This window comes from Labrus bergylta, chromosome 13 (genome assembly GCF_963930695.1).
Source record: "Labrus bergylta chromosome 13, fLabBer1.1, whole genome shotgun sequence".
NCBI classification, from domain to species: Eukaryota; Metazoa; Chordata; class Actinopteri; order Labriformes; family Labridae; genus Labrus; species Labrus bergylta.
The window spans coordinates 26,607,966-26,628,974 of record NC_089207.1 but is presented as its reverse complement, the minus strand read 5'-3'; the positions used below and the strand labels follow the sequence as shown (position 1 = coordinate 26,628,974).

The 21,009-nt window shown below is 40.7% G+C and overlaps 1 protein-coding gene across 10 annotated transcripts in view; it reads right to left on the bottom strand.

The window, feature by feature from the left end:
• pkp4 (plakophilin 4) overlaps nt 1-21,009 on the bottom strand; it is a 78,403-nt gene that overhangs the window by 15,542 nt on the left and 41,852 nt on the right. For 6 of the 10 annotated variants that reach the window (XM_020644128.3, XM_029279401.2, XM_020644129.3 and 3 more), the window contains 8 exons: nt 20,103-20,234; nt 19,476-19,669; nt 18,300-18,882; nt 15,997-16,023; nt 6,276-6,446; nt 3,719-3,929; nt 2,234-2,366; nt 278-491 (listed from right to left, as the gene is read on the bottom strand). In XM_020644128.3, the coding sequence (XP_020499784.2) occupies nt 278-491; nt 2,234-2,366; nt 3,719-3,929; nt 6,276-6,446; nt 15,997-16,023; nt 18,300-18,882; nt 19,476-19,669; nt 20,103-20,234 (1,665 nt within the window). The remainder of the gene's footprint in view (nt 1-277; nt 492-2,233; nt 2,367-3,718; nt 3,930-6,275; nt 6,447-15,996; nt 16,024-18,299; nt 18,883-19,475; nt 19,670-20,102; nt 20,235-21,009) is intronic. The other 4 variants (XM_065962098.1, XM_065962097.1, XM_065962099.1 and 1 more) reach the window with 4 other exon arrangements.

The window sequence follows — 21,009 nt, the reverse complement described above, 5'->3', positions numbered from 1 at the left end:
TACATTCTACCATATTGGAGTTTTGGCTTTTACTGGTTTATATGTAACAGTATCAAGCCTTCTCCCTGATGAACCAATGGTGTGATGTAGGACTTAAAAATATAATATTTTGGTCATATATTAATCCCTCAGCACTGACATGTAATCCTCTAGGTTGATATGTGGACCTGGTTATTATTATGTTGCTCCTTCAATAATCCAGTTCTCAAAGGGTAAAAACTATAAAGCTCATAATCCACGTCACATTTTATAAAGTGCACATATATTTGTGACTTACCTGTGACAAGCTCCCTCACTTCTGCATCGACAGTCTTCCTGAGCAGGCGGAGCAGAGCTGGGATCCCTCCTGCGTTCCTCACAGCCGTCTTGTTTTCGTCCATGGCTTTGCCATAAACCAGGTTTCTCAAAGCTCCACAAGAGTTCTTCTGAACTTCAAGAACCTTGTGGTCTAGCAGATCCACCAGATGTTTAATTCCTCCCAGTCGACACACCTGTGGACATCGTGAATGATATCATACACCACTGTCAGGTGGGGGAAAAGATACCTTCCCCTAACAGCATTTTATTTTAGCTCATATCCTGCCGAGAGCAATGTCATACATTTATTCATTTGGCAATATAATCTCCATGTCGAAAATTATTCAGACCAGATATAAATTATTAGGAAAAGTAATGCAAATCTATGGCCATAAAGACCACAGGGGATGGCAGAGTGGAAGACTTATTTACATTCTCTAAAGAAGAAAGAGGCATACTGGGACAAAAAAAATGTCAAATTATAAAGTGCAAAGTTTCCTCTTCTTGATTTCATAGTATTTATAACTTTATAATATGTTGGAATTTTGCATCTGAAAAAATACATGCTTCATATCTGATTTCTTATTCCTGTTTGTGTGACTTTTTTCAAACCTCAGCTTCTCCTTTCAACATTTAAAAAAAGTAGAAAAGGATGGAATCAGGGGCTTATCTTGTTCTTTGTTTATTTTTTTATTTATATTTATTTATTGATTCATAAGTGAGCAAAGTGAATGTGTCTTGAGGGCTGAGCACCAACACATCTTTGTGTAAATTTATAAAATGTGCTCAAATATGGTGCAAAAACAAAACCAGCCCTTTCCTTAGAAATGAACACAAACCACAGCTGAGGATGATGGGATTTTTTCTAGTTTTGCAGAATGGCCATTGAGTACAGTATATCCTAATAGAGAAAGAAATCTGTTCATCTCACTCAAAAACACAAATGATGTCAACTGAATGGTAGAGCTGGGCGATAAAATATTTTAACAAATGTATTTAAATTCATGGTTTCAGATGATGCTTTGTGAATTCCATTTTTTAACTTTAACTCGCTCCCTTGCAGTTCTATAATTCAGGAGTTTTTTCTACAGTAAATGCCCTGCAGTTGGAAGCTGTCCGGCCTCAAGCACACTACCATCCGCTGTAAAGTTCTCCTGAAGTCTGTAGCAACTAAAATCCACAGCAACATGGCAAATATATTCAAGCATCTCACACACAGGCACACAGCTGAATGTGAGAAATGCGTATGGGGAAAAAAATCCAGGTTAGCCAGAAAACAACTAGCAAACAGCAGGTTAAATGAGTAACAAGGCGTTATTTTCACATTGTAAATCTGACGTGGTTTGAACAAAATTTGAGGACTTATGTTCAAACCATATAAACCTGCTTCCCTTTGAGGTCAAACTAGAAGAAAAGGCGTGGCATTACGAGAGTCTGAGGCATTGAGCATGTCTCTAAAATGAGTTAAAAGCATAACTAAACATTGTGTCTTCAGGGAAAGGGCGCTGTCTTTTGTAAATGTGTTTTCGGGCAGCAATTGTGGTTTCAGGTGGAACTGCAACACTTTGCTGTAATTGTGCATGCTCACAGATTTTCTGCATAGCGAGAGATTATTAGCACCACTAATTTCCTACTCTCAGTTTTGCTACAGATTAAGTCTCAGCTTGTCTGCCTAATCATCTGGCGAATGATTGGACCTATTTTTAGCATGTTTGCCCTGTTCCAAGACTTCACCAATTAATTTAATGAGTCACTGACATTGTATCCAATAGAGCTGAAGACCAGAGCCACAAAATGAAATCCAAGTTGTAAAAAAAACCCAAAAAAACAGCAGCTTCTCTTTAAAAGTGACGCAACTAACTGATAAATGAACACATGTTTGATAAGTACTATTGTTAGCATTACAGATAGAATGGATCAGTGGTCCAGTACTTACCTCAGCTTTAATTCGATTATCACCATAGCACAGGTGCTGCAGGTAAGCAGCTGCGTTTGCCTGCACTGAGGGGAAGTGGTGCTGCAGCATGTGGATCACCTCTGTCAGCTCGGGGTCACGCCAAGCAAACTCCCTACAATAATAGACGAGGAGGATTGGAAAGGTATCAGCACAACCTCAGAGGCAGGAACAAAGTTGTGTAATTGAAAAGCCCCGGCAGAGTTTCCCTCCATATGCATACTTTGGCACCTCAGGGCAAACAGGCAAACCAATGAAATGACATCCAGTTTTATATATCAATCCACTCTGTTCACACTTGGATTATTAGCCCTATTCATATGCATGATCAAGGTGTGATATTTACGTCCCTGTGATTTTCGCCTTGACTGTGAATGTCACACAGGCATAATGTGGGGGAAGGGACCCACCCCCTCCCTCCCACCTCCAAACCGTCCTCCAAACAGAGGCGTTAAAGGGGCAAGCGGGGATAGGGGAAGCAAGCAGGGGACAACAGTGCTGTGTGTGTGCATATCTGAGTGTATGTATTTGTACTAGAGCTCCCACTGTTTTCTCTACACGTCATGCTTCTGCAACATCGTAAGGCACTGTGAAAACAATATTACACCATTGCAAAATTAATATGATTGTACAAAGACGTAATGAAGGAGAAGCTTCTTTACGGCGCTATCATGAAATCACAATCGGAGAAGTCTATTAAATGAAATAGGTCAGGGATGCATCATTTCTTAGCTAAATACGCTGTTGAATATCGATTGGAACTGAATTTATTTCAATATCTTCTGTCTGTTTAAAAAATTAAATCTGCAGCCACATACAGAAACTATGTGATAAAAATAGATTACCGGTGTTGTGATGCAGATATGCTGTTGCCTCTCAGTGTGATTATGTGCACCAAGAACCCTGGCTTGTAAAATTACTTAAGTAAAAAAAAAAAAAAAAAGATATTACAGCAATGAGCTAAAGATGAGAAATACACTGGTAGATCTCCCAAGACAGAAATCCTGTCAAATATTCTCGGGGATTTTTTTTTCTTCTCTGAACTTCCTGAATGGACCGGGGTCATAGTGGTCCCATGGGTGCAATCGCTGCAAGTAGTTACACTACAGCAACATGCACAGTGTAAAACAAAGCTCCCAATGTGCAAGGTCAGGGGTTTATAAAAGAGTTCAATCTGCTCTCTGCGTTTACACATGGCTGTATGACAAGAGCAGACGCAGCAGTCCCAGTGTGTGTGTGTGAGACTCTATTGTTAAAAGGCCAGGCATAGTAAAGCAAGCTTAAAGGCTAGAGCTGCATGCGACTAGCTGGGGGGCTCCATGTTTGAATAGTAAAAGGAAACCTGTGTTGACCCAGCAGAACAGGCGTGCCTTGTAAGCATAAGTAGTCCCTTGCTTCACTGCCACACTACACTAACCATTTAATGGTTAAGAAACACAGGATTTCACTAATATGAGCATTGCTTACCTGGGATCCTTCTGAATGCTGTCTATGGAGGGAGAGCGGGTAGCACCATCGTCCATGACAACAGGCTGGCGAGTGTAGTTTGGATCAGAGGGCCTGTACGTTGCTGTGCGGTAGGGATCAGCGTAGTTTGCTGTTGTGTTAAGAGCGTAGTTGTTTCTTTGGTAGATCATGGCACTGCGCTGGCTGGCTGACCGCTTGAGACTTCCCACACCTGTGTGCCCAAAAACAAAACTTCAGACTCAAAGTTTAAACAGAAAAAAACACTAAGTGAGCCAGCATAGCCGTGTTAGTGGAGATTAGCAGCTTTCAGACCTTTCTGAGCTTGACTCTAAGCTTTGCATAGCGGGAACCTACAACTTTGAACCAAAAGAAAATACAAACAAGCGGCCATTCCGACAGACTCAGCACATTTTAAAATCTGGAATCAATTAATAACGAGGATAAAATGCAGATCCCATGGTTCCTTTAAGCAGACGTCTTCTTCTTCAAGGGGCTGTTTTCCTGCCGTTTTGTTTTTACAAGATTGCGTTTAACCAGGGGTATCCTGCTGGTTTTTTTAAGAGGACAACTTGCTCTATGATCCACAAATGCTTTCTTCACCGCCTCCTTGCTCCTTTGTGCCATTGCATTTTGATTCTTACTTTGCCAAATACAGCAGAGAGGAAATGCAAAACAAAAAAGCAGCTCCAAAAAACAGCAGGATACACACTTGCAAAGATGACACATCACAAACATGCAGGAAAGTAATCCGTCCTGGCAAGGTCAAAAAATCTGCCTCACAGCATCTCGCTTCAGTCATCTTTCCTCTTTTCCTCCAAGTGATATAATGACCCACTTCTTTAACACAATGGGTCACAACACACAGAACTGCATAAACAAGCTCCTTCTCACCAGAGCCACGTGATGTGTGGCAGTGTGACTGCTGCGCTGGTCAGATTTCTATCAGACTTCCAACGGGACTGAGCATGTGCGTGCCCAAAAAACTCCCTCCTCCCAGAGAGCAATACGTCAACTTGTGGGGCTGCTCCAAAAACACAATTTCTCACACCAGTGCACTGTTATGTTTGGGCAGAATCAGCATCCTGCAATATGGTTATCTCCCAAAATGCAACATGACCGAGCCAAAGACACTGGAACGCAAAACACAAACAACATGATGTAGCTTTGCAATTTTATTAGAAATATTTGGATTGCATTCCTCATAATTGCATCCAAGGAGCTTGCTAGGATACCATAACAGTCTTGCTCCAATAGCACATAAAAGTGGCAAGCTAGAGGAAAGAAAAAAAAATGTATAAATGCCTCTGCAGAGATACAGAGAAACAGTTTAAATCAAATTAGATATTCTAAAGAGACAGCTTTTATAAAAACTCAATATTTAACATCTCAATCTCAGCCCCACTAAATTTAGCAGGAATAAATACATTAAAAAAGTCATCTTCACAGCATCAATAGCATTTATTAGTGAATTTATCAGTCTAAGCAGATCTCCAGAGTGCCAAGGAGAAGGCTTAATGGAGAGTGTGTGTCCATGCAAACTAAGCATGTGTATCGGAGACATGAGGGGATAATGAGACGAGAATGCCAACATCATCAGGAGAGCTGCAAGTGAGCAGGCTGTGGATGTGGGTAACCAAGCTGTCCTCTGCATCCCTCTTCTTATTCTCAGTGTGTCACACAGGTAATGGACTCCTTTGTGGTAGGATAACATATCAGTGCCTGCCTATTAACTCGTGTCACCCTTTCCTCCCCGACAGTGGAGGGAAGGGAAAGAGAGGGGGACAGAGAGAAGGAAAAATAGAAAGCAAGAGAGAAAGACATAACAACGTAGTGCTAAAGGGCAGATGGGCAGAGAAATGGTGTTTCCAAGAGTCAAGTCAAAGTTAAGTGGAAACCCTTTTAGAGATTCGAGGACAAAAGGAACAAAGTGCTCTGTTCAGATTGACGTGAAAATGTTAAGAATCAAAAAGTAATGCTGATTATGACTTCGCTGCAGAAAGTTGCAGTGAGGGCACTAGGAGAAGGAGAATAACAAAACCTAAATTTAATTTCTGGTTGGGGGTTTGGGGAAAAAAGTTTCCCTGTTTTGCTTTTTTTTCCAGACCAAAAAAAGGGTTGCAGACCAAGTTTCAGCAGTTTTTTGTGCATTTCTTTAAAAAGAACAGAATTCTTGCAGAATGTCCTTCAGGGCGAGAGGGAATAATAAATACTACTTCATTTAATGTAAAGTGTAATAAGCTGTCTCAAATAATCAGTTATTGTATTGTGCTTATTTTTGCTAGCTAAGTGCAATAGGATCATAGTACATCCTAATAAAAGCTAGATAAGGATATAAAGATAAATACATCAAAACATTTCTAATGTTATTTTCGCATTGTAGGCATTGAAGATATAAACTTATTCATTTTTAGATTTTCTTTTTCATATCAAATCATTTTCTTCCTGCATGTTTGTTACAATGGTGTCCTGTTCTTTGTAGATAGATGTCATTTTTCATATATGCTTTTTTTTTTTACTTGCTTGCAGGATTTTATCATGTAAATAATGTTGAACCAACCTGAGGTGCTCCTGTAGAGGGTGCCCTGCTGGTTGTGGCTCGGGCTGCGGTACAGCGGGCCCTGAAACGTCCGATCCTCGTAGATTGGGGCAATGTGGCGGTCTGGGGACATGGCTGACCTTAAGTCCTGGCCCAGCTGGCTGTGCTGACTGGCATATGAACTCCGCATTCCTGAAGATGTAAGAGAGCAGTTAGCCTACAAACGTTTGGCAGCAGAACGGTCGAGTGATTACAGGTCAGCTTCACCACAGAATTGTAAAAGATTTGAGCCCTGCAAGAGCAAAAATCAGTCAATCAACTCCCATTGGTCCTCTTAAAGTGCCATTGAGCAGAACACTGAATTGATTTGAGCTCAGCTGCTCTTTAATCCTAATATCTTCAGAATAACAATTATTGGTAATTGTCTTAAACATGTAAAAGAGCATAATGAAGAAGCAACAATGAGAAACAGAATGGGATGTATTTTTACATTATAATTCAACATTTATACCAGCATGCTTACAGATGTATCCATATGAAAACTAAGGTAGTAAATGAACGTGTATTTTTTATCTGATTTTTTCTTATCTTATTGACTAAAAAAAAGAACAGTTTTTAAGAAAGACAAAAGTTATGGAGAGCCAATTTGCAAACCAGTGTGTGTGTGTGTGTGTGTGTGTGTGTGTGTGTGTGTGTGTGTGTGTGTGTGTGTGTGTTACATAAAGCTGTCATGTACGCACTTAGCCCACACACTGAACCTCTGTCAAAAGTATTTTAAAAATGTTTCACACTAATTGAAACAGTGAAAACTTACAAGGGATGGAATAACAAACCAGGACTTGATATAATTCATTTACTCAGCGATACTAAAAACATTTTTAAAAACTATTATATTCTGCATAAAGATAAAATAGCCACAGAACAAAATAAAAAAAACATTAGAAATAAAAAAAAACACCAACAAAGATGACCAGCTGTGTTACCGTTCGTCTTCAGTTAATTTAAATTATGAAAACAACTGAAGTCCAGTAAAGAGCCAGCTGACCACTAACATACACATTATTCAAAAAGCTGTTTAGCTGTTAAAGCTTCTCAGTTACAACTTGTTAAAACAGTCCAGTTCTCAAAATGAAGCTTGATAAGACTTCTAATAGGTTAATAAAGTTAATCAAACTGTGACTGTTGAGTTTTTCTTTCATTGTGTATTCTTTTGCTGGTAGAAGAATGAATAAAAGCAAAACTATATAATGTACCAAATGCTTTAAATTTGCCACTAACAAGGGTTAACCAGAGCAGAGAGGGGTCCATTGAGACTGTGAGCCAATCAGAGGATGGCGAAGGAGACATTGGGAAGTGTTGGAAGTGTGATATAAGACGCAATTCTCTAACAAGTCACAGAATAAAACTTACAAGGGGTGAGAAACAGAGGTGAGTACTCCAATTAAAACTATTCTCCATGAAGTCACTTTCAAAGCCTACTGAGTGGGCAGCGTTAAGCAAACAGTCCTACCTGACCCAGATCAGTCCAAAGTGAAACAATACTGCAGAATGAGAAATTCATTGTTTCATATAAACAGCTCATCTTTTCACCTTCACTCCCTTTTCCAACTTACCTCCAAATGTCTAAAAATGTTAAAAGCAAACACACCACAATTTATCCGAGCTAGAGCTTAAAGGCAGGACACATTCAAATCTGGTAACCTGTCTGTTCTGATGTCTGTTGCATTCAAAATCATTGCACTACATTCACAATTGGTGAGAATAAAAACATCAAATACTCTGGTACAAGTGTCCCACTTAAAGGTTTTTGTTCAGACCTAGATTCATCAGATTCAGTTCTGAGGTCAAAATAGAAGAAGAAGCACAAGCAGGAAAGCTAAGCGATACAACATGACAGACGGGGACAGTTTTATTGCTAGATTTAGCAAATGTAAATAAAAACCAACCTGAATTTCACTGATGATGAAAGTGTATGCTATATCAAGAACATTTTCAGTTCAGTGCTTTACTTTGCCATCAGCAAGCCACTTTGCTTAAGAACTACTTAGGTGCACCAAATTTGTCAACAACAAAGACAACAAATACAACAAATACATCCAAATAGAAAAAATTGAATTACATGTGACTGGCAATTTAACCGCTAGGCTATTCAGTGCCCCTTAGAAAGGACACTTATTTGGACCAAAGTCTACAGATAAAAAGCTTCTACAGATGGAGACTCAACCGGTCTGAAAGAGAGAGGGGGGAAACTTCTGTGGAAACTGGAGGATAAGACAGATCCTAAGTTACCTGGTGGTGCAGGTATATAAACTATGAGCCCATGTCAATGAGCTGGAGAGCTGAGATTGGTACTTCAGGAGCCTCTTGGATTAGAGGATACCAGCCGCTCACATATATGCCTGCAATCTGCATCACTCACCATCCTGAGTTCCCTGCTGTACTGAACGCTGATGTTTTACTGACCTTCTTCGATTTCTACATTCAATGGGAAAACCAGAAAAGCCTGAATGGAAATATGTCGTCAAAGTAAGTTTTCAGCTTGTTCTTTAATTACATAATGACTCAACCCACAGTATGTTTCTCTTGTGAAAATACACTATGTGTCAGCGTTTGAAGAGGATAGTGAGCTAGAATAACAAACTCTACAGCCATGACTGTGCTTTCAGCCAGAAAAATCTTTAAACATTTGTTTCTTCAAATGATCTCGAACTTGAATGCAGTAATATCAAAGTTCCCAATAGAACTATCTGTATGGAAAATCCAATTTTCAAACTTCTATACTATAGACCCCAACAGCTGAGTGCAGCAGTGTGCTGCATGTAAAGTATATGGTGCTCTGAAGTGGAATGCTAGTGGCAAAGTAAAGCACTGACACCGTTCTAAGCTTTCATCATTGTCGATATGCAGCGCTTTCTTTTTTTTTGAAAATGAGCTTAATTAAGTGTCCCACACTAGAGGTACAGCCTAGCTCCCTTACCTAGCCTTACCTACTATTGACAAGGACATCACACAACCCCCTTTCAAAGAATGTGGACTTAAAGGGTTAAGAAGAGATTGAAATACTTTTTGAACAAATGCTCACATCAAACATGTTGAAAAAGTACAGGGTACAGCATTATGTTTTTCACTACTTTGTTTTCATTTCCGATATTGGAAACATAAATAGCAATATTCTGGTCCAGCATGTCCAACATGTGTAGTGGGAGGTTGGGTAAGGATCCTTGTACTTGTTGCTGCAGAGCTGGGATCCTCCTGCTCACATTGCCCTTCCAGTGAAGCCCATTACAATCTGGTTGAAAGAACCTGTTGGTCCACTCTACATCATCCCCAGATGAACAGTAGTGTCATCTTTACAGCTTAAAATGTAATCTATGTTTTTGTGTTTGTGTGAAACCTCACATGAGTGAAGCTCACTAAACTGTGAAGCCCAGTGGACCAGTGTACAGTTGGCAAATAACCGCTCACTGCACATTTCACGAGTCTCCAAACGTCACTTGGGTTTTCTCCAACTGCATGAACTCAGGCAGAACGGGCTAAATGAGGGGATCTTGTCACAGTTTGTGCCGGAGGAAATTAATAAATAATAATGTATATGCAAGAGCCTCTGGGGGTAAAGTGAGGCCGTCTGCTCCCAGAGTGAGGGAAGATTTTAGAGATAGATGTTGGGGCCAGAATAAGGATGACCTCTAGCTGGATAACAAACAATCCATTTTTATTCAATACATTGTTATTTGTATAGTGTCAACTCATAACAAGTGTTATCTTGAGACACTTTCCAAAAAGCAGGTAAAATACCTTACTCTTTGTCTGTTAACATTACAAAAGAGCAGGTAAAAAGACCTTACTCATTGTTATGTTACAAAGATCCGGCATATCCATCATGAGCACTTTAGCAACAACAAATGCATCAGAGAATTATATACAATAGATTAAGGGTTAATGTTTTAAAGCTAGAGCACAGGTTGTGCACTTGTTGAGACTAATTGACAGACATTACCATAAAAATGTGAAAACATGAGAAATGTTGTTTTATAGATTCTTTTCAACTAGCAATAGATGTATTTTGCACAAAATCAAGCTATGTAAAGACACACATTAACTTGATCTACTACTTTTTAGATACAACTGTACTAAATTAAAGTGAGCATGCACATCTGTGTTGCTATACACACGACTCTGGTGGCCAGTTCCACACTGAAGCCTTTATTTCCTGAATGTGTTGGTTTATTTACAGCTTTCGATACATTTCTATTTATTGTTGGGTTTTGTGTTATATTTGTTGTAATTATCATTTTTTTTATTTTTTTTGGTATTTTACACACATACACACAATTGTTATTCTTTTGCCTGCTGTATGCAACAGGTACAATAGAAACCGAGCTCCCTGCTACAGTGGGCATCTCTCTGTTTATTTTCTTGGCTGAACATCAGTCTCATCTCATCTCCTCACCTGCTAAAAATCTATACCATTTCAACCAGCCATTCAGAAGAAATGATTTTCCAGCACTGTTCAATAAAAGCAATGAGCCACTAAATGCTTATAAAGCAGCTTAGAGGGTTTTTGGCACTCCTAGTTTTAAGTGTGCTCTCTTGTGGCTTTTTGCGAAATCAACCATTATGGTTCCATGATATATTGCAGGTTTACGTGAGCAGACATCTCGATGGACTCTTTGAAATACTCTACCAGCCTTGAGGCATAAACACTTCACTATACTTCATAAACAAGAATGTCTGACATGTTTCAGTGCAGGGTAAGGACTAAAACTGAGTTAAACTGAATTATGCTGTTTCTGGATGCTCTAACTGCACACTCAAAAGCCTCGAAAGCCTTTCACTTTGTGGCATTGCGCACAATAGCCACTGGCAGCAGCTTGGCAGGACACCAGCTCTGCTTCTCTTGTTCAAAGGTTTAAAGGAGGGTTGAGAAAACGAGGAGAAAGGAGGTTGTGGGAAGACATAAGAAAAGGTGGGAGTAATGAAGAAGAAAGCAGGGAAGGGTATAAGGGGGGGTAGGGAATGAAAAGAGGGTTAATGAGGCCGTCTAGGACCACCAGAGGCTTCTCATCCCGTGCAAAGCCTGTCTACACGAGCAGAGCTTCTGGCACAGCTGTGACCAAGTGCGAGGGACAGAAACTCCCAGGCACAGGAGCCTTCATGTGTATCTCTTGCTCTCAGCAGCCTGATTCCTGAACGTAGCAAAATTCAAACAACCTAAGGAGGAGACTAATCCGTCTGTCTTTTTTACTCTCCTCCCCCGATGGAAGAGCTGCAGTCACTTCTAAAAGCATCTGCAAATTGTCAGGGAGAAATAACATAGTGCTGTCTATTGAGGATGAATGGCCCACATTCCTGGTGGGTTATAGTCATTTAATTCTCCCCCTCAGCCCTCTCACTGTGACTTTAACAGATTACACTTGGCAAAGGCTAGATGAAGGGCGGTGGCGGCTTGGCGCGCGCCTGCTCTGGAGAAACAAACACTTAAATGGATGCAGCCGACTGCATTCCTCAACAAAAATAATTCTCCAAACCTCTTCTCCAAACAAACAGGAGAACTGGCAATAAACACCAGAAAATCGCTACACATAAAAGTAAGAATAGCTGTAAAAAATAGAATGTACCCCTCTTAAAAGTACCATTGTGGCCTAGCTGTCAGTTTGAGAACATGTAGACATGCCATCCTCTCCTGTTCTTTATTTTGGTCCCACTCAGCTCTGAAATGGACACTGAGTATAATGAGCACATTTATGGGTATAATGGGAAATTTGTCTTCATTTTCTATTTTGCAGTAGCAGTGTGAAGGCATGACTTGCTGCCAATGAGGGTGCAAAAAGGGGAGCAGGTGGGAGGTATAAATGAAGAGCAGAAAGGAGAAAAAAGCACAACAAAGTTAAGGAAAAAATAAAAGTAAAGCCATAGAAGTTGAGTAGAAGACAAAGGGAAACTTCAAAATGTGTGACAGAGCAAATAAATAGAGAGGAAAGAAGACAAAAATCATCTAATATATAATGACAGGAAACCCCGACAGCATCAATATCAAGGTTAGGCTGTCGGATGTCATCTGCCAAATGCGTTTTTATCGAGCCTGATCATGTGATCATCCCATTTCCTTCTACTTTGGCTCACAAACACTGACAAACAGCTGTGCTTGAGGTAAGGATCGACTAAAGTCAATGTGAGAAAATGGGAGACAGTAAGGGGGACGGAGGTGATGAATACAGGAAAGAAGAGAGGATAGGAGTGAGAAAAGATTAAGCAGAGGAGAAGGAAGACATGAAAAGGATGTTCTTCAAAATAAAGAGGAGAACTAGGTTGGTGTCAAACTCTGCTCAGAGGACAGAGACTGAAGACCCATTTGTGTCTGCTTAAGCCATCATTACTCAAAGCAGCGTGACATAACTGCCGACTAACAAGAACCTGCAAATGAGCCTGAAAATGAACGTCGGAGAGGAGGCCAATGCATCCACACAAAATGAGGATTTCTGACAACATGTCACACGACCTCCTTGATTTAAAAATGGTTTGAGTTCTGAAGTCTGGTAAAGAGACTATGAATATTTGTGTAAGGAGAACTGTATATACAGTGGGTACGGAAAGTATTCAGACCCCTTTACATTTTTCACTCATTGTTTCATTGCAGCCATTTGCTAAAATCAAAAAAGTTCATTTGATTTCTCATTAATGTACACTCAGCACCCCATCTTGACAGAAAAAAAACAGAAATGTAGAAATGTTTGCAAATTTATTAAAAAAGAAAAACTGAAATATCACATGGTCATAAGTATTCAGACCCTTTGCTGTGACACTCATATTTAACTCACATGCTGTCCATTTCTTCTGATCCTCCTTGAGATGGTTCTGCTCCTTCATTGGAGTCCAGCTGTGTTTAATTAAACTGATTGGACTTGATTAGGAAAGGCACACACCTGTCTATATAAGACCTTACAGCTCACAGTGCATGTCAGAGAAAATGAGAATCATGAGGTTGAAGGAACTGCCCAAGGCGCTCAGAGACAGAATTGTGGCAAGGCACAGATCTGGCCAAGGTTACAAAAGAATTTCTGCAGCACTCAAGGTTCCTAAGAGCACAGTGCATAATCCTTAAATGGAAGAAGTTTGGGACGACCAGAACTCTTCCTAGAACTGGCCGTCCAGCCAAACTGAGCAATCGTGGGATTAGGGCCTTGGTGAGAGAGGTAAAGAAGAACCCAAAGATCACTGTGGCTGAGCTCCAGAGATGCAGTAGGGAGATGGGAGAAAGTTCCACAAAGTCAACTATCACTGCAGCCCTCCACCAGTCGGGGCTTTATGGCAGAGTGGCCCGACGGAAGCCTCTCCTTAGTGCAAGACATATGAAAGCCTGCATAGAGTTTGCCAAAAAACACATGAAGGACTCCCAGACTATGAGAAAGAAGATTGAACTTTTTGGCTTTAATTCTAAGCGGTATGTGTGGAGAAAACCAGGCACTGCTCATCACCTGCCCAATACAATCCCAACAGTGAAACACGGTGGTGGCAGCATCATGCTATGGGGGTGTTTTTCAGCTGCAGGGACAGGACGACTGGTTGCAATTGAAGGAAAGATGAATGCGGCCAAGTACAGAGATATCCTGGAAGAAAACCTCTTCCAGAGTGCTCAGGACCTCAGACTGGGCCGAAGGTTCACCTTCCAACAAGACAATGACCCTAAGCACACAGCTAAAATAACAAAGGAGTGGCTTCGGAACAACTCTGTGACCATTCTTGACTGGCCCAGCCAGAGCCCTGACCTAAACCCAATTGAGCATCTCTGGAGAGACCTGAAAATGGCTGTCCACCAACGTTCATCATCCAACCTGACAGAACTGGAGAGGATCTGCAAGGAAGACTGGCAGAGGATCCCCAAATCCAGGTGTGAAAAACTTGTTGCATCATTCCCAAGAAGACTCATGGCTGTACTAGCTCAAAAGGGTGCTTCTACTCAATACTGAGCAAAGGGTCTGAATACTTATGACCATGTGATATTTCAGTTTTTCTTTTTTAATAAATTTGCAAAAATTTCTACATTTCTGTTTTTTTTCTGTCAAGATGGGGTGCTGAGTGTACATTAATGAGAAATAAAATGAACTTTTTTGATTTTAGCAAATGGCTGCAATGAAACAGAGTGAAAAATGTAAAGGGGTCTGAATACTTTCCGTACCCACTGTAAAGTAAGAGTGTTAGAGAGAAAATATATTGCTAGCACTAGCACACCAAACTGGGGCTTTAGATAGTTCAGTCATAATTTCATAACAAATACAATAAAGCCCCTTTCACACATGCAAGACAGACACTATCTTAATCATTTCTGGAGTTTCAGGCTCTGATTTTTCCAGCAACTTTCATTTTACCGTGTACTTCACATGGTGTTGATGGTGTCCTCACCCCTACCCATTTAGACATCGTATCCGGGGCTGGCAGGAAGTAAGTCTAGAAAAGGTCATGTTTTACAAATACACCCCCCTTGGAGGATGTCAGGAAATGTTCAGATTCAAATATGAAATGTTCACATAGAGATGTTTAAAAGGGGCTTATGTTTGTTATGAGAGCCTAAATGTATAATCATAAAAGTCAGATCAAATATTAGATCCCCACTGCCAATGCTTCTCTCAATATGATTTTGAACCGTTCGTTAACAGTACCTTGCGTACAGATAGCTTCCTAGCATTGGAAGCTAGTCTCACCGAATTGGCTCTGTTTGTGTGTGCCTGTGAGTCCATGTGCTGGGATAAGAAAACCCCTCGCCTGAGTAAATATCCAATCACTATGCCCTTAAGTTGGGGGAAGCTGAAAACACTGGTGTAAATTGACACACCTTACTTTTACATGGCGAGCAGTGAGGAGAGGCACAAGTACGAGGACGCATCGCCATCTTCCAAATCAGTGGTGTCGGGACAAAGTAGGGCTGGGCGATATATATTGAGTTTTTAAGATATATCGATATATTTTCAATCCAGATATAGGGTAGGACAATATCGTTGATATCGATCTAGTTCATGTTGCATTAAAATAACGTTATATACACGTCTTCTGTAGAGCTGCCAGTTCGCCTATTTGTCATCTCACTGTCTCTCCCTCTTCACCCTGCTTGCCTCTCTCTCTCTCTCTCTCTCTCTCTCTCTCTCTCTGAGCCAAACTCAAAAACCTAAATGGATAAAGAAACACACATGTTTATTTTGTTAGGCGGAAAATTAATTAATTTCACAAACAGGTAGTTTGTTTTCATGTACATGTTGAACTTGTGCAACTGACTGTTAACAAAAGACATATCCATATACTGTATATCGAGTATCGCCATACATGGCTTAAAAGTAAAATTAAGAAATATTTTTGGAATATAATTACGGTAGTTTTTCTTTTATTATCTTAACCCCTTGCTGTTCCTGAAGAAGTTGCCTAAAACATCAAGAAATGGCATAACAATCAGCTCAAACAGCCTGGGTCGTCAGAACCAAACCGAAAACCGTGACCAAAAAACTGAGGTACGTATTGAAACCTGGGCTGACTGTATCGTTGCATCCTTAATCCCCACTGTGAAGAAAGTGTTAATTAACCACAAAGTAGCGTGACATATGAAAGAAAATCACACTAACATTAAAAGTGACAATTTGTTGGATACCATTATTTGACGGAGACCAAACAAAACACCAATGTGCACATGCAGTATCATCATGCAGACACAACACAAGGAGCATGATTGGAAAGTGATGTGACAAAATGTGTTCACCTTGAACCTCATCATCAACCAAGGCGTCTGAGGATATCCCCAGGCAGCAGGAAGTCAAGCAGAAAACAGTCCATTAACCTTGTAACAATAATACAGGGATTTGCTGAATAAGGCAAACAAAAATGTTCTTGGATTTTATGGTGGAAACCCGCTATCGGCAATTTTAAATTACTTTTCTCATTTCCTCGCTCAGCTGAAAAACCTTTACCTATAACAGAAATAAGAAAAGTGTTATGTGCTATGTTATGTGTCTTTTTATTGTTTGTCAAAGCCACATTCTTATCTACAGGACAAAGCACAAGCTGGCCTCTTGCTCTTTCTCTAAATTGGTTGGCCCAAGTTATGGACACTACCTGTTTAAATAGAAAACATAAGCGAGAGTTTTTTTTGTGTCTCTTTCTCCTAAATAAAAAGAAGACAGACCAGCAGGTTCAGGCAGGTTCTCCAATTACTATCTTCATGATTTTTTCAACTGTTCTTGATCACACACCTACATACACACGCATTCAGAGGCATGAGCAGCTTTATAGCCTCCGCAGACTTTTCATGAGGAGTACCGACTATAGAGCCCTGATAAAGCACTTTTGCTTTGGAAGGAACACTATTATGTGTAAATGAAATTTCTTCTTCCTTTCTATTTATTTCACTACTTACAGGGCTGTCAAACAATTACAACATTTTTAATTAATATTTATCATTATTTTGATTAACCGTGAAATTTCAATAGTTAATTGTGATTAATTGCATTTTTAAATGCATGTTTGAAATTCCATGTTTTCGCATTTAAAAATAATAATTGGTTGGCTTTTATTTTGAATTTTTTGTACTGTCTTTTGCTGAGAGTACTTTACTTGCTGTTTGAATTCAGCCATGCTTTTATTTTGAAATAAAGTGAGGACCTTCTGGTAGATTGAAGGTTAGGACATAAACTAAACCACAACAATAAAAACAAAACAAAACACAAATAGTTCAAAGGAACAGTAAAAAATGAATGATTTGACGTCATAGGGTGGATATTACTTTGGACTCGTCAACTGAGCTGTCTGAGAGGTTTTAAAGTGAATTGAAACATTCAAAGATGCAGCACTTCTTTTCCATCACTGTGGCTACAGGGAGACACTGCAGAGGCTTATCCACAGTGCGCCTAAAGGGGTAACATAGACATCTACATATATTTTATTCTAATATATTTGAAGATTACGTTACCACTTACTGACTGATGCAAACTAGCTCTTGTTCCATTCACAGAACTAATACATAATAATCAATATTGTTTATAAACTTGCTAAAATGAAAGCAACTAAACTGCAGCTGCAAAATGTGTTTTTGACTTCCCTTGGTTAAACTTCTCACAATAATGCAATACAATTAAGAAAACGTACAATTTTCAGAGTTCACTGGAAATGTAAAATGCTATATTTCTGCAGTTTTACCACAGTCAACAGTCATATGGGATATTCCATTTCCAATGACATAGAGGGCTACTTTGCTTTGGTTTCTTCTTCTGTTGCTGAAAGAAAAACCTGCTAATATTAGCAGTCTGTGATTCTCTTGTAGCTGATATTTGTCATCTTGCAGAAATTATGTTTTGGCTACTCTCCCAGACAACCACTTCTTGCACAGCTAGTTTTCTTTTAAGCATTGAGCCAACAACACGTCTACAGATATGTATCACTGTCCAAATATTTACAGCCTGTGTCAGTAAACTATCCACTTGAGAAGTTCAGAGGAATAGATGACAAGCCATAATATGACAGCCTACAGCCTAAATTGAATTACTGAGGCTTAATAGCAAGAAAAAAAATTGCAGGTATGATTATTGTTATATCAATGTTTCTTCATGTTTTCAGGGTTTTTAAAATATACATTCTCACTTCTAGTGGTTATTTCCTTTATGGGATTACCTTTCTCTTCCATATTAGAATATGTATTGTCCAACAACACATATTTATGGATGTGGCTCTATTTAGGATTTTACCACACTGTGCTCTTTCAGTGGTTTTGGACAGCAGTGAGTCCCATACAATCAAACACACCCTCAGCCACACAAACCTAATGTGACACAAAAAGATTGACACAGCTATGTGCTTAATGATGACAAGGGACCGTTAGCAAAAGAATAGAACATTATGTTTGTTTTTGTTCTCTCTGGGAAAATGTAAGGGGAATCTATTTTCAATATACCACAGGAGGGTATGCAGATGAAATAAGCTGACATGTACTTAACAGAGTTTCAGAGTGTTACAATGCACTGTTAGCTAATAAGATTTAAATGGTAGTGTGTGTGTGTATGTTTGCCTAACCTGTTAGGCTGTCAGGTCGCGTCATCCTCTCATATATGTCATAACTCTGGGGTCCGTAGGGGTCGGTGTTTTGGATCATGGAGCGGGGCAGAGTGGAGCTGTAGTGCTGGGGCACCGCAGTCATACTGGCCCTGACCGGGGACGATGAGTGTGTGAGCTGCTTCGTCAGTGGAGGGTTGATGCCGTCCGCCATTGTCAGAGGCGAGCCCATGCGACCTGATGACGAACCCGCTGATGCCTGATAAGGTGAGGTTGTGCGGCTTGCGCTGCCCGATCGGGAGTTTGTGGAGCCCATGCGTCGCAGTGCAGCGGGGGAGTTTTTTTGCGTAGAGTAGGGTGAGATACTGCCTCCGACGCCAGTGTTACTGGTGCGCTGAGCAGAGGGCAAGGTCGTGGAGAAGATGCTGGAGAGGGGTTTGGGTTCCGATACGATGGGGGAGCCGTAGGAACTTCCAACTGGGGTACGCAGGGAGCCTCGGGAGGGGGATATACTGCTGGCATAGGCTGGCGAGTGAGAGCGAGAAGGCACTGAGCTTACCCTCCGCATAGCACGTCCTGGCACTGCTGCTGTCGCTGCTGGAACCTGCAAGAGGGGAGCAAAGCAATATGGCTCCATGTAGTAATGCTCGAGTCTTTAGGGAGCTATACAATCTTTAATAATCATGTTTTATTCTCTGCCATGTACTGACTTATGCACTACTACTGTACTGACATGTTAAATAACACAGAATTACATAAGCCCATTCATTACAGGGCATGACTTTACTGTAGGCCATATTTATCCGCCCCCCCTCCCTACCCCCCACCCCCCACCACAGACTCTGATGTGTGTCACAGTACCATTTGGTTTCTCAGTGGTTGTGTGTACAGCGCTGTGTGAAGCATGATTATGTTGCAGTGCTCTGTTCACTAGGTACCTTCTGTGCCTTTAATTTTTACATTCACAGAAAAAAATGTTCCTGCAGTTTTGTGTGCGTTTCTCTATTCTTCTCATGAATTAAAAGCTGACGGTCAATGATTTAATTAAAATTCCTGAGCTTGAGAACATTGAGAACAATTCATTCTTAATTAAAAATGTTTTGCATGCACGCATGAGTCTTCAAAAGACACCTTTTTTACGGATACATTTTGAGCTTGACAACTGAAATATGTTGTTTGTGTTGTTGCTGGCAGTACCTGCGTTGAAGCCTGGCCCTCAGCCCTGGCGTTCCTCAACAGGGTACCAGTGCCGGCGCCAGGGAAGGAGTGCTGCATTCTCAGCTCAGCCTTGCCCAGGTTCTGGCTGCTAACATAGCCACTGCTGGCATCCTGGTAGCCACTGTCCGAGTAGGAGTTCATCTGAGTCGAGCTACGGGAATTCCCTGCGGACCCTGAAAGGAAGTGACAGAGGAAGACAGACGAAAATAAAAAGCAGAAAGATGGGGGAGAGAAAGGGAGAGAGACAAGTCATGAATGGTTTCATAATAGACATGACCTTTACCTTGACAGCATTACTAATGACAGCAGGGAAAGAACTGTTCTGTCACCCTATGATTCAGTGTGCCGCTGTACATCATTCAGCCTTTCATAAGCTGTGCTGAGAGGTCAGTTGTTATCAGTGACACTCAAACTGTCAGGTATCAGTATGGAGAAGACAAAAGTACAAGATGAAACAGGCTTTCTGTATCATTAAAAGAGGAGGGTAGATTTGTAGTTAAATATTTGCCCTATAAATTGAGTTGGAAAGCACTGAGGTCAGAAAACAAAGCTGTGAGTTAAAAGAAAAAGCAGACAGCAGAGGATGGACAGAAGGCAATAACAGACCCTCACTTTCATGGAGGGAGGACTGCTCCGGGGAGTACAGAGACACCTGCTCTGACTCGGTCCTGATGCGGTAGCTGGGCGACTGGGAGCTGTCAGTCATCCGAGACTTGGTGTCCCCCAAGGCTGAGGCATCTGGAAAGACAGCAGAGATGGGAATCAGACACAGAGAAAGAGCACTGAGTCTGGCACAATTATAAAGTTTTGGCTTTGGAAAGAAGAATTATAATGGTCTTTGCAGCAGTAAACACTATACAAGATTGAGAGGAAACATTACCAGACAATGATTTCTGCAACACTAGTTTCCTGTTTGTGTACAGTGGAAATCATTCAATTCTACTGCCATACTCATTTTGAGAGGCAAATTGGGCAGCATGTCATTTAAACTTCTATACAGCCATGTTCCAAATGGTTAAGCTGCTCTACATTTCTCTTCATCCAGCACTCCTCTTGCATGACAACAACCAGTGTGTCAAACAGGAACTGGAATTAGCCCTCTAATGCGACTTAAAACAATTTCCCCATAATCACAATCTAGTTAAGCGTGACCAGTGTCAATGAGTTACTCTGCAATCACTAGAACAACAGACAGCACGTGGAGGGGAACAGGGAGGCAGACATTGGCTGCCAGGGTCTGCTTAGCCGGTGTGATACTGAGAGCTGAAACCCATGAAGAAGCTGCCGTTTAGCCTAAGCAGACCTGTTGAATAGATCTGTGGACATATAGGCCTGTTGAATCATTAGTCTAGTGTGTCTGACAACTTAACATCTTGCACTCCCACCTCGCAAGATCTGAGGGCGGCCCTCATGAGTTGTGAGAAGACCCCCACTGTTTTGAGAGGCTGTTGCAACATAATAATGCTATGAAAGATTCACACTATTTCAATGCTAAGTGATTCTTTTTAATTTC